At 43.0% G+C, this 11,382-nt stretch overlaps 1 protein-coding gene across 1 annotated transcript in view; it reads right to left on the minus strand.

The window, feature by feature from the left end:
• Nucleotides 1-9,286, minus strand: part of LOC120028268 (calcium-binding protein 8-like) — a 44,957-nt gene extending 35,671 nt beyond the window's left edge. The window contains exons 1-2 of the mRNA XM_038973443.1: nucleotides 9,169-9,286; nucleotides 3,922-4,065 (exon numbers count right to left, since the gene is read on the minus strand). Coding sequence (XP_038829371.1) covers nucleotides 3,922-4,065; nucleotides 9,169-9,286 — 262 coding nt within the window. The remainder of the gene's footprint in view (nucleotides 1-3,921; nucleotides 4,066-9,168) is intronic.
• Between the last annotated feature and the right edge of the window lie 2,096 nt (nucleotides 9,287-11,382).

The following is an 11,382-nucleotide window of genomic DNA, read 5'->3' on the forward strand; positions in this document are numbered from 1 at the left end:
TTAAACCAAAAACACTTCCTAAAAAAAGCAGCTGATGACAGGCTTCATGTATTACGAACATTACACCACTATAAAAAGCAAATGGAGCAATTGCAATGCTGAGATCTCGAACAAAGACCACAAGCTCCTAAGCAATCCACCAAGGGCATTCTGCTGAGCTGGATAACAATCTGAGGGATCGTTCTGAAAGTAGAACACATTATCAGATCAACTCAATGAGTCAATCCATATTTTATAGTGATCAGCTGGACTTTTGCAGCTGCTGCTCAGAGAGAAAGAATCAATGGCCATCCGTGAATGTGTCACGTGTCTCTAATTCACACAGCTGCTAGCTTGGCAAAGACAAAATAAACACCCTCAAATCCCATTTATCTGGCAATGTTCTTGGCTATGGATGCCTCCTCCGTTTGATCACCCTGGTCTTTTGTGTTGTGTCTACAGACATGAAAATGAGATGAGATTGAAGCAAATTGCTTTGAACAGAACACAAATGTACGTTTTTAAAACATCTCTCACTGTAATAATAGAGACTTAATAGCAACAACAATCCAGCCAACCCTTCTTATCTTAGCTAGCGAGTTTATCTCCTTCTGAAGGAATGTCTTCACTCAGTCACAGCGAGTGAAATCAACTGACATCGCAAAGGCATCGCAGATGAGAAATGGTCCTCCAGTTCTCCCCCTCTACCAAACCAACAGGGACTCATACATTGATTGCTGTCACACCTCAGAATGTACAAGCAATATCTATAACAAATATGACAGAGAGGTGCTCCTAGATATTCTAACTTGCCATAGCAGGAGATGAAAGCAGTATTTCAAACAAACCTTTAACAGGAGGAGAAATTGTTTTGCTATTCATTCTTATCTCAAGTGGAGAGGCAATAGGAAGCAGTCCACATCTTTGAGCATTCAGTTATCACCTTTCTATCTTTCTCTGCACCATTCCAACACACTACAGTTTTTATTGCAATTCTGCCAAACAAAACAAAACAAACAAACAACAAACATTTGAGTGGAAAATGCAAGTTTAAAAAAAGACTAATGGGTGAAAAACTTGAATATTTTTCAATTATGTAGTGTTTTGAAACATAAGGCCAGCAAATGCCATATGTTACATAATGTGTATGGCTATTACAGTGGACACATCTAATGTTTCCACAGAAGGTGATGGCTTCCGATTGAAGAGTTTATTTCCAAAATGCTATAACCACCAATTCTTTACGTGTTTTTTCATCAGAAGTGATTGCTTATGGGTACCTTCATGTGTACCCATGTGTGAAAATGAAAATGTGTTTTTTGCATAACGCTAGCTTATTTCCATTGTTTAGCTGGAATGGAATGGTCGTATCCTGTATATTTGACAGTGATATGTGGTTGTCTCACCCAGCTATCTTAAGATGAATGCACTAATACTGTAATTCACTCTGGATAAGAGCATCTGCTAAATGACAAAAATGTAAAATGTAAATGTTTTACTTACAGATCTCATATTACTATATTGAAAACATTTGTAAAATGTTTTGTTAAATATGAATGTCACAAATATAGCATTCGTACAGTTCTTTATAAAAAGTAGTTATTTGTTACATTTGACTGTGTAAATCTTAGCAGTACTACTTATTTCTCTGAGACTGAAGCGGATATGTAGCATTTAGCAAAAAAACATGATTATTTGTCTATCTGAAATGAAACCATCAAGTGATAGATTTTAAACAAACACATGTATGTCATTGAACAACCCCATGCCATGATTAGATAGTGAAAAAACACACTCTTTCATAAGACCTTTAAACAATTAGAGCTAATTTACCAACATTTTTGAAAATGTAGAGTGGCTTTCGGAAAGTATTCAGACGCCTTGACTTTTTCCACATTTTGTTATGTTACAGCCTTATTCTAAAATTGATTAGATTGTTTTTTTCACCTCATCAATCTACACACAATAGCCCATAATGGAGAAAAAAATAGAAATATCACATTTACATAAGTATTGAGACCCTTTGCTCAGCACTTTGTTGAAGCACCTTGTCAGCGATTATTCTTCATGGGTATGAAACGCTACAAACTTGGCACACCTGTATTAGGGGAGTTTCTCCCATCCTTCTCTGCAGATCCTCTCAAGCTCTTTCAGGTTGGATGGGGAGCGTTGCTGCACAGTTATTTTCAGTTCTCTCCAGAGATATTCGATCGGGTTCAAGTCCAGGCTCTGGCTGACCCACTCAAGGACATTCAGTGATGCTGCCACCACCATGCTTCACCGTAGGGATGGTGCCAGGTTTCCTCCAGATGTGACACTTGGCATTCAGGCCAAAGAGTTCAGTCTTGGTTACATAAGACCAGAGAATCTTGTTTCTCATGGTCTGAGAGTCTTTAGGTTCCTTTTGGAAAACTCCAAGGGGACTGTCATGTGCCTTTTACTGAGGAGTAGCTTCCATCTGGCCACTACCATAAAGGCCTGATTGGTGGAGTGCTGCAGAGACGGTTGTGATTCTGGAAGTTTATCCCATCTCCACAGAGGAAGTGTGGAGCTCTGTCAGAGTGACCATCGGGTTCTTGGTCACCTCCCTGACCAAGGCCCTTCCCCCCCGATTGCTCAGTTTGGCAAGGCGGCCAGCTCTAGCAAGAGTCTTGGTGGTTCCAAACTTCTTTGATTTAAGAATGATGCAGGCCACTGTGTTCTTGGGGACCTTCAATGCTGCAGAAATGTTTTGGTACTCTTCCCCAGATCTGTGCCACGACACAATCCTGTCTTGGAGCTCCACGGACAATTATTTTGACCTCATTGCTTGGATTTAGCTCTGACATGCACTGTCAACTGTGGGACCTTATATAGAGGTGTGTGCCTTTCCAAATCCAATCAATTGAATTTACCACCGGTGGACTCCAATCAAGTTGTAGAAACATCTCAAGGATGATAAATGGATACAGGATGCACCTGAGCTCAATTTTGAGTTTTGTAGCAAAGGGTCTGAAAACTTATATAAATAAGGTATTTCTGTTTTTTGTTTTTAATACATTTGGAAAAATTTCTAAAAACCTGTTTTTGCTTTGTCATTATGTGGTATTGTATGTCGTTTGCTGAGGATTTTATTTATTTAATCCATTTTAGAATAAGGCTGTAACGTAACAAAATGTGGATAAAGTCAATGGGTCTGAATACTTCCTGAATGCACTGTAGATCTTCTCTGTCAGGTAGGGACTGGCTTCAGTACAGAAACCACAGGCACCCTGTGTGACCTACTGTAATCACATGTGTTGTGTGTGTGCGTGCATGGCGCGTGCGTGTTTGTGCGTGAATGTGTTAGCGTAAATATGTGCAATTCGGTGTATTAAGATGAAATGGAGCAAGGGACCACAGCCAACATGTTACACATCTACAGCTTAGAGATAGATATTGCTACAGTGGGACTATAGGATGTGTTAAGTGCTTCTCCGGTGTGTGTTTGGATAGTAGGATCCTTCATGCTTATTTAAAATGTAAAAGTCATGATTTGAATGTATGGTGCGAATGAGTGCACATTTCTGTGTGCATATAATGTACTGCATGTACATGAAAATGTGTGTGCATAATGGTGAATGAGTACTCATGTAAATGTATTGATTATGCTTGTGATTATGTAGTCATAGGTAGGCCCATGTGTATGAATGTGTAAAAAAGGAAGAACGGAATCTATTTATGTATATGTGTGTGTCTGATAGTGTGTCTATGACCCTGTCCCTGTCTTTGTGTGTGCGTGATCATGGTGTGAAAACAGGAAGGAAGGGATCTGTTTATGTTTAAATATGTGTGTGTGCGAGTAACAGAGTAGGTCCCGTTCCTGTCTCTCACTGGACTCGAACATGGGACCTTCTGTTACATGTGCAACTGCATGTGTCTGTGTACTGTAAATGTGTGAAATGTGCACTGAAGGTGACTCACCATCCATGTCTAGTCTCTGCATGATGATGGCCAGCTCCACCTCACTGGGCATGTATCCCAGAGACCTCATGGCCATGCCCAGCTCCTGCTTGGAGATGAACCCGTTCCCATCCCGGTCCAGCACTCTGAATGCCTCCCGGATCTCTGTCAACACAAACACACACAAGGAGAAGGGAGAGGAGAGGGAGCATCCACCATGGTTAGGGATTCTTTTAGCTCTGTGCCTTAGCTCAAGAACAATGCAAATGACATCTGCAATAACCGGTAGGCAACTTTTATGGTGGTGTCAAATAAGCTTGCCCTGTGTGTACGACAAGCCGATGTACTGTGTCTGTGTTACTCCTTCCCTTCAGTTTTTAACATACCCGTCAGCGCTGAGCCTAAAAGTAATCAGGCTCCGCTGTGCTTTTATGAATTCATATTTCATTAGTGTGTCTACAGAGAGGAGAGGTCTTATGACTGGGAGGTAGTAAGCAGGAATAAAGAGACAGAGAGAGAGAGAACTAGAGAGAGACAGAGAGAGAACTAGAGAGAGACAGAGAGAGAGGGTTAGAGAGACAGAGAGAGAGAGAACTAGAGAGAGACAGAGAGAGAACTAGAGAGAGGGTTAGAGAGACAGAGAGAGAGAGAACTAGAGAGAGACAGAGAGAGAACTAGAGAGAGGGTTAGAGAGACAGAGAGAGAGAGAACTAGAGAGAGACAGAGAGAGACAGAGAGAGAGAGAACTAGAGAGAGACAGAGAGAGAAAGAGAGAGAGGGTTAGAGAGAAAGAGAGAGAGGGGAAAGAGAGAGATGCAGAGAGATTGAAAGAGAGAAAGGCAGCCACGGGTATTTTTAATTAAAGGTACAATTTCAGATCTCTAAAGAACACTATGTTTGCATGGTATGCTTCAGCACACTACTGAATACTGAATAATTTGAGGATGGGTACTACTGGAATACATGGCTTTAACTCACCAGGACCAGGGAGAGAAAGAGGGAGTCACCCAAGACCCAGTCTAACTCAAACATGAATCAAGTCCAAACGTGTTCCAGATATGGAACACGGGACCACAGTGGGACTATAGGATGTGTTAATCAATGTCATACACTTTTTGAGAACACAGGTGCTAACAATAACATGAATATTACGGGTCCAGTCTTGAAAAGACCATGCGATTAACAAAACATAGTGGTGGTAGAGTTCTTGGCTGAAACCATGAGAAAGAGCAAACAACAGGTTAACTTACACTTATAGTAGTCCAAAGATAACCCAAGCATGAAGTAAAGTTTCATCCTAGAGGTGACCTGCCCATGCGGCCAATCTTTAGCCTATCCTTGGTCAATCATCTGTCAATCATCTACTGAGAAGCTGTCATTCCTTCATAGCCAGTCAGGGGAGTAGGAATGATGTGGTGCTCTGAGCTGCAAGGAGGACAATGGTGTGTAAATGTAATGGTTTTTCTCTGTATTTAAATCACCTCGTAAAATGAGAAACTATTTTTGGGGTTATTAAAAGCACTCAGATGTTACTGAGGGCTCAGGTTAGTCATTCTACCAGCCTCTGAACAGTCTTTTGTTATTCCCTGCTTCCCAAAATATCTGGCCCGAGCAAACACACTTAGCCATTATCCTTCATAACGCAGTACAAAAGCTAGTTCCAACCAGACGCTTGTTTTAGAGAACACACACACACACACACACACACATACACAGCATAACACAACAAACAGAGAACAACACAAGCACAATAAAGGTGTATGGATTTATTTTGGTACACTGAAATGAGCGTCTCATGAATAAGCCCATCAGGAGGAGCAGATCAGAACAGAGCAGTGAGTGACTCAGGCCTTTGTAGAGTAGGTTCCTGTGTCTGAGGACTCGGGCCTTTGTAGAGTAGGTTCCTGTGTCTGAGGACTCGGGCCTTTGTAGAGTAGGTTCCTGTGTCTGAGGACTCGGGCCTTTGTAGAGTAGGTTCCTGTGTCTGAGGACTCGGGCCTTTGTAGAGTAGGTTCCTGTGTCTGAGGACTCGGGCCTTTGTAGAGTAGGTTCCTGTGTCTGAGGACTCGGGCTTTTGTAGAGTAGGTTCCTGTGTCTGAGGACTCGGGCCTTTGTAGAGTAGGTTCCTGTGTCTGAGGACTCGGGCCTTTGTAGAGTAGGTTCCTGTGTCTGAGGACTCGGGCCTTTGTAGAGTAGGTTCCTGTGTCTGAGGACTCGGGCCTTTGTAGAGTAGGTTCCTGTGTCTGAGGACTCAGGCCTTTGTAGAGTAGGTTCCTGTGTCTGAGGACTCAGGCCTTTGTAGAGTAGGTTCCTGTGTCTGAGGACTCAGGCCTTTGTAGAGTAGGTTCCTGTGTCTGAGGACTCAGGCCTTTGTAGAGTAGGTTCCTGTGTCTGAGGACTCGGGCCTTTGTAGAGTATGTTCCTGTGTCTGAGGACTCGGGCCTTTGTAGAGTAGGTTCCTGTGTCTGAGGACTCGGGCCTTTGTAGAGTAGGTTCCTGTGTCTGAGGACTCGGGCCTTTGTAGAGTAGGTTCCTGTGTCTGAGGACTCGGGCCTTTGTAGAGTAGGTTCCTGTGTCTGAGGACTCGGGCCTTTGTAGAGTAGGTTCCTGTGTCTGAGGACTCGGGCCTTTGTAGAGTAGGTTCCTGTGTCTGAGGACTCGGGCCTTTGTAGAGTAGGTTCCTGTGTCTGAGGACTCGGGCCTTTGTAGAGTAGGTTCCTGTGTCTGAGGACTCGGGCCTTTGTAGAGTAGGTTCCTGTGTCTGAGGACTCGGGCCTTTGTAGAGTAGGTTCCTGTGTCTGAGGACTCGGGCCTTTGTAGAGTAGGTTCCTGTGTCTGAGGACTCAGGCCTTTGTAGAGTAGGTTCCTGTGTCTGAGGACTCAGGCCTTTGTAGAGTAGGTTCCTGTGTCTGAGGACTCAGGCCTTTGTAGAGTAGGTTCCTGTGTCTGAGGACTCAGGCCTTTGTAGAGTAGGTTCCTGTGTCTGAGGACTCGGGCCCATTTGAACACAACAACAACATTCAGACCACGTGTCATATATTCATTCAGATCTCTTCCGCTATTTTGCTATTTCACGCACCACTGCTCCCATATCCATTAGGGCCCTCTTCTGATGCTCTGAAAACCAAAGCTTTACCGCGGAGAACGATGACAAAGAATGGATGACAAAGTACTACCAAAGGAACAGGAATACCTAAGGAACATTTCAGACAGAGAAATAAATCAGAGTAAAAAAATACTTTAGAGCCACTTCAACAGCACCCTGCTTTGCAATCTAGTCCGAGTGCATCAGCACGCTCATGTTCAGTAGGGCACACCGTAGTAAAACTTTTTACAATGTAAAACTTAAATATTTGTTCTAATTGGACAACTTCAAGTAGTAGCTCCTGGATTGAAAACATTTTCTCCCTACTAAACACTACTTATCCCTACTTTTCCAGTGTTTATACTGAGTGATATTTGCTATGTGATATAAAGTTAGTGCTATCGGTGCTGTATGTCTCTGTAAATTATAATCTCATACACACACCTTGCTTGACCTTTCAGACACAGCATCAGAAGCAGTAGCAGCACAGATCGACAGAGGCAAGACTACCTGGTACACAAAGATCTCTACCCAGACCAACATCTATTCTACATGCTGCAGCGCTCAGAGCACTACACACACACACACACATACCAACCACACACAAATCAGACAGTCCACATCACGCTAGCAGAACAAGACACAAAGGGAAACTACATCCCCTCTCCAACAGGCTGAGAGTTTAACAATGTGTAGCTGTACTAAAGCTGACTGACGACAACGTGCTGTATGTGGTGAGTCAGATAGTTCAACTCAGTGCAGTTACGCTGTATCACTTTAATGGCCATAGATAAAGACACTTACAGGTAGGAACACCAAATTGCCTCAGTAAATATCCCCATGGTGGAAATGGTGAACATGTTAAATGGTAGCTTTGTGTAAGCTATTATGGATAAACTAATAAGCCAAGGAGATGATTGCTAATCATTACTGTAGTGTAGTGTGTATATATGATCAATAACTTTGTCTTTATTTCTGCTGACAGAGGTGCAGTATATGCGTATTTGTCCATTACATTGATTGACCTTATGAGGACCTCCCAATAAGAACTATATACATTACCCAATTCATTACATTTACCCAATACATTACCGCTGTCCCAAAACAACTTAACAAATCAAACTAGAGAAAGCCACGCAGTGCAAACTGCCAATTTTGCTGTAGCATAATAACGCCACTCCGACTTTGACAGAGTAGGTGGCTATTAGCCATTTACGGGGCACTCTACATCCAATTTGCCATAGACACCTTAAAGGAAAACTTTCAAAATACAGAAATCATCATTGTATGATACATTCTGCATCATGCAAAATGCATCATAAGGTGATGATTTCTGTATTTTCAAAGTTACATATCTTGAAAACCTGATTGCTGACAAGCAAAACATTTTGGAACTATGTCAACAATGGACTACTGAAACAAATACCAAAAGATAGTTTTAGGGTGGAAGTTTCCTTTAATGAGACATCATTGGATTACTACAGTATTTGTGGTTGAAGCATCTAGTGTAGTCAACTATGAGCACTGTGATCATGTTGTTGTTTCCAGCAGAGGATTGAATAATATTGATCAGGCCTGGGCTCCACCTCCGGCCTGGCCAGTGGGGTGATTAGTCTCAGAACGACGTACAGAACACACACAAGACAAACACAGACTCATAAACACAGACTCGGCTACTACCTCTAATTAATGTCAAAAACAGAGAGAGCAAAAGCCCATGAATCGAATTCTACTGGTGTGATAAGTGATGTTAAGAAAATGTAGTCATAGTTAAGGAGGTTCATAGTTTATAAAGACAACGGTTTGTTGGCTCCAGCGACAGGAGCAACTGGTGTTTGTCAATAAATGTTTTGACTGGTCCAACCTCACTGATTCATGTCAAAACTGTGTTTAGGCTCAGAATACTGTCTTACTACTTATCCCATTACTATCTCTAGCCTACTGTTTATCCTGCCCATATCAAACACCCAAACCCCAGCCTTCCTCAAAGTCCCTCTATGCCCCTCACCAGCCAAATCCACAGTCCCAGTCCTAATCTCTATCCCCTCTCACCCAAACCAACCCAACCCAACCCAACCCAACCCAACCCAACCCAACCCAACCCAACCCAACCCAACCTAACCCAACCAAGCCCAAACCAACCTAGCCCCAGTAGTACCAGCCCAAGCCCTGAGGGGACTCACCGTTTAGCTCCTCCACAGAGATGCTGGCCAGCTGGTCACAGTCGTTGTCCTCAGACAGAGAGTGACTCAGATAGTTCCCCTTGTACAGCAGCCCTGCCGTCACATGGTGGAACGGCATCTTGTCCCTAAAGGGAGAAAAAGGGTGGGGGGATTAGTTTAAGAACAGTTAGATCAGAACGAGAGAGAGAGAGAGAGAGAGAGAGAGAGAGAGGGAGAGAGAGAGAGAGAGAGAGAGAGGGAGAGAGAGAGAGAGAGAGAGAGGGAGAGAGAGAGAGAAATCTAATGTTATGTGTCACATGCTTCATTAAACAACAGGTGTAGACCAACAGTGAAATGCTTACTTACGGGCCCCTCCCAACAATGCAGAGAGAAAAATAGATAATAGAAAAATAATAACACAAGGAATAAATACAGAATGAGTAAAGGTAACTTGGGTAACTGAGATAGATATGTACATATAGGTAGGGATAAAGTGACTAGGCAACAGGATAGATAATAAACAGAAGCAGCAGTGTATGTGATGAGTCAAAAGAGTTAGTGCAAAAAGGGTCAATGCAGATTTCAAATATTTTACTGAGTTACAGTTCATAAGGAAATCAGTCAATTGAAAGAAATTCAGTAGGCTCTAATCTATGGATTTCACGACTGTGAATACAGATATGCATCTGTTGGTCACAGACACCTTAAAAAAAGGTAGGGGTGTGGATCAGAAAACCAGTCAGTATCTGGTGTGACCACCATTTGCCTCATGCAGCGCGACACATCTCCTTCGCATATAGTTGATCAGGCTGTTGATTGTGGCCTGTGGAATGTTGTCCCACTTTTCTTCAATGGCTGTGTGAAGTTGCTGGATATTGGTGGGAACTGGAACACGCTGTCATACACGTCAATCCAGGGCATACCAAACATGCTCAACGGGTGACATGTCTGGTGAGTATGCAGGCCATGGAAGAACTGGGACATTTTCAGCTTCCATTATTTGTGTACAGATCCTAGTGACATAGGGATGTGCACTATCATGCTGAAACGTGAGGTGATGGCGACGGAAGAATGGCACGACAATGTGCCTCAGGATCTTGTCACGTATCTCTGTGCATTCAAATTGCCATAGATAAATTGCAATTGTATTCGTAGTCCGTATCTTATGCCTGCTCATACCATAACCCCAATGCCACGATGGAGCACTCTGTTCACAATTTTGACATCAGCAAACCACTCACCCATAAAATGCCCTATACATGGTCTGAGGTTGTAAGGCCTTTTGGACGTACTGACAATTGAACGCTCCCTCAAAACTTGAGACATCTGTGGCATTGTGTTGTGTGACAAAACTGCACATTTTAGAGTGGCCTTTTATTGTCCCCAGCAAAAGGTGCACCTGTGTAATGATCCTGCTGATTAATCAGCTTCTTGATACGCTACAACTGTCAGGTAGATGGATTATCTTTGCAAAAGAGAAATGCTCATTAACAGGGATGTAAACAAATTTGTGTACAACATTTTAGAGAAATAAGCTTTTTGTGCATATGAAAACTTTCTGGGATCTTTTATTTCATGAAACCAACACTTTACATGTGCGTTTATAGTTTTGTTCAGTATATTTAACTAACTATATAGCAGTTTTATGGCTTGAGGTATAAGCTGTTCAGGGTCCTGTTGGTTTCAGGGCCTTCCTCTGACACCGCCTGGCATAGAGCTCCTGGATGGCAGGGAGCTTGGCCCCTGTGATGTACTGGGTCGTACGCACCACCCTCTGTAACGCTTTGCAGTCTGATGCCAAGCAGTTGCCATACCAAGGGGTGATGCAGCCAGTCAAGATCTTCTCAATGGTGCAGCTGTAGAATGTTCTGAGTATTTTGAGGGCCCATGCCAAATATTTTCAGCCTCCTGAAGGGCTTGTTGTGCCTTCTTCACGACTGTGTTGGTGTGTGTGGACTTTGATAATTCCTTAGTAATGTGGTCACCTAGGAACTTGAAGCTCTAGACCCGCACCACTACAGCACCATCGATATGGATGGGGGTGTGCTCGGCCCTCCGTTTCCTGTAGTTCACGATAAGCTCCTTTGTCTTGCTGAAGTAAGTATGTGGACACGTCTTCAAATGAGTGGATTTGGCTATTTCAGCCACACCCATTGCTGACAGGTGTAAAAAGCACACAGCCATGCAATCTCCATAGACAAGCATTTGCAATAGAATATAGCTGCCCCGGTACAC

This window comes from Salvelinus namaycush, chromosome 34, assembly GCF_016432855.1.
Source record: "Salvelinus namaycush isolate Seneca chromosome 34, SaNama_1.0, whole genome shotgun sequence".
Classification (NCBI taxonomy): Eukaryota; Metazoa; Chordata; class Actinopteri; order Salmoniformes; family Salmonidae; genus Salvelinus; species Salvelinus namaycush.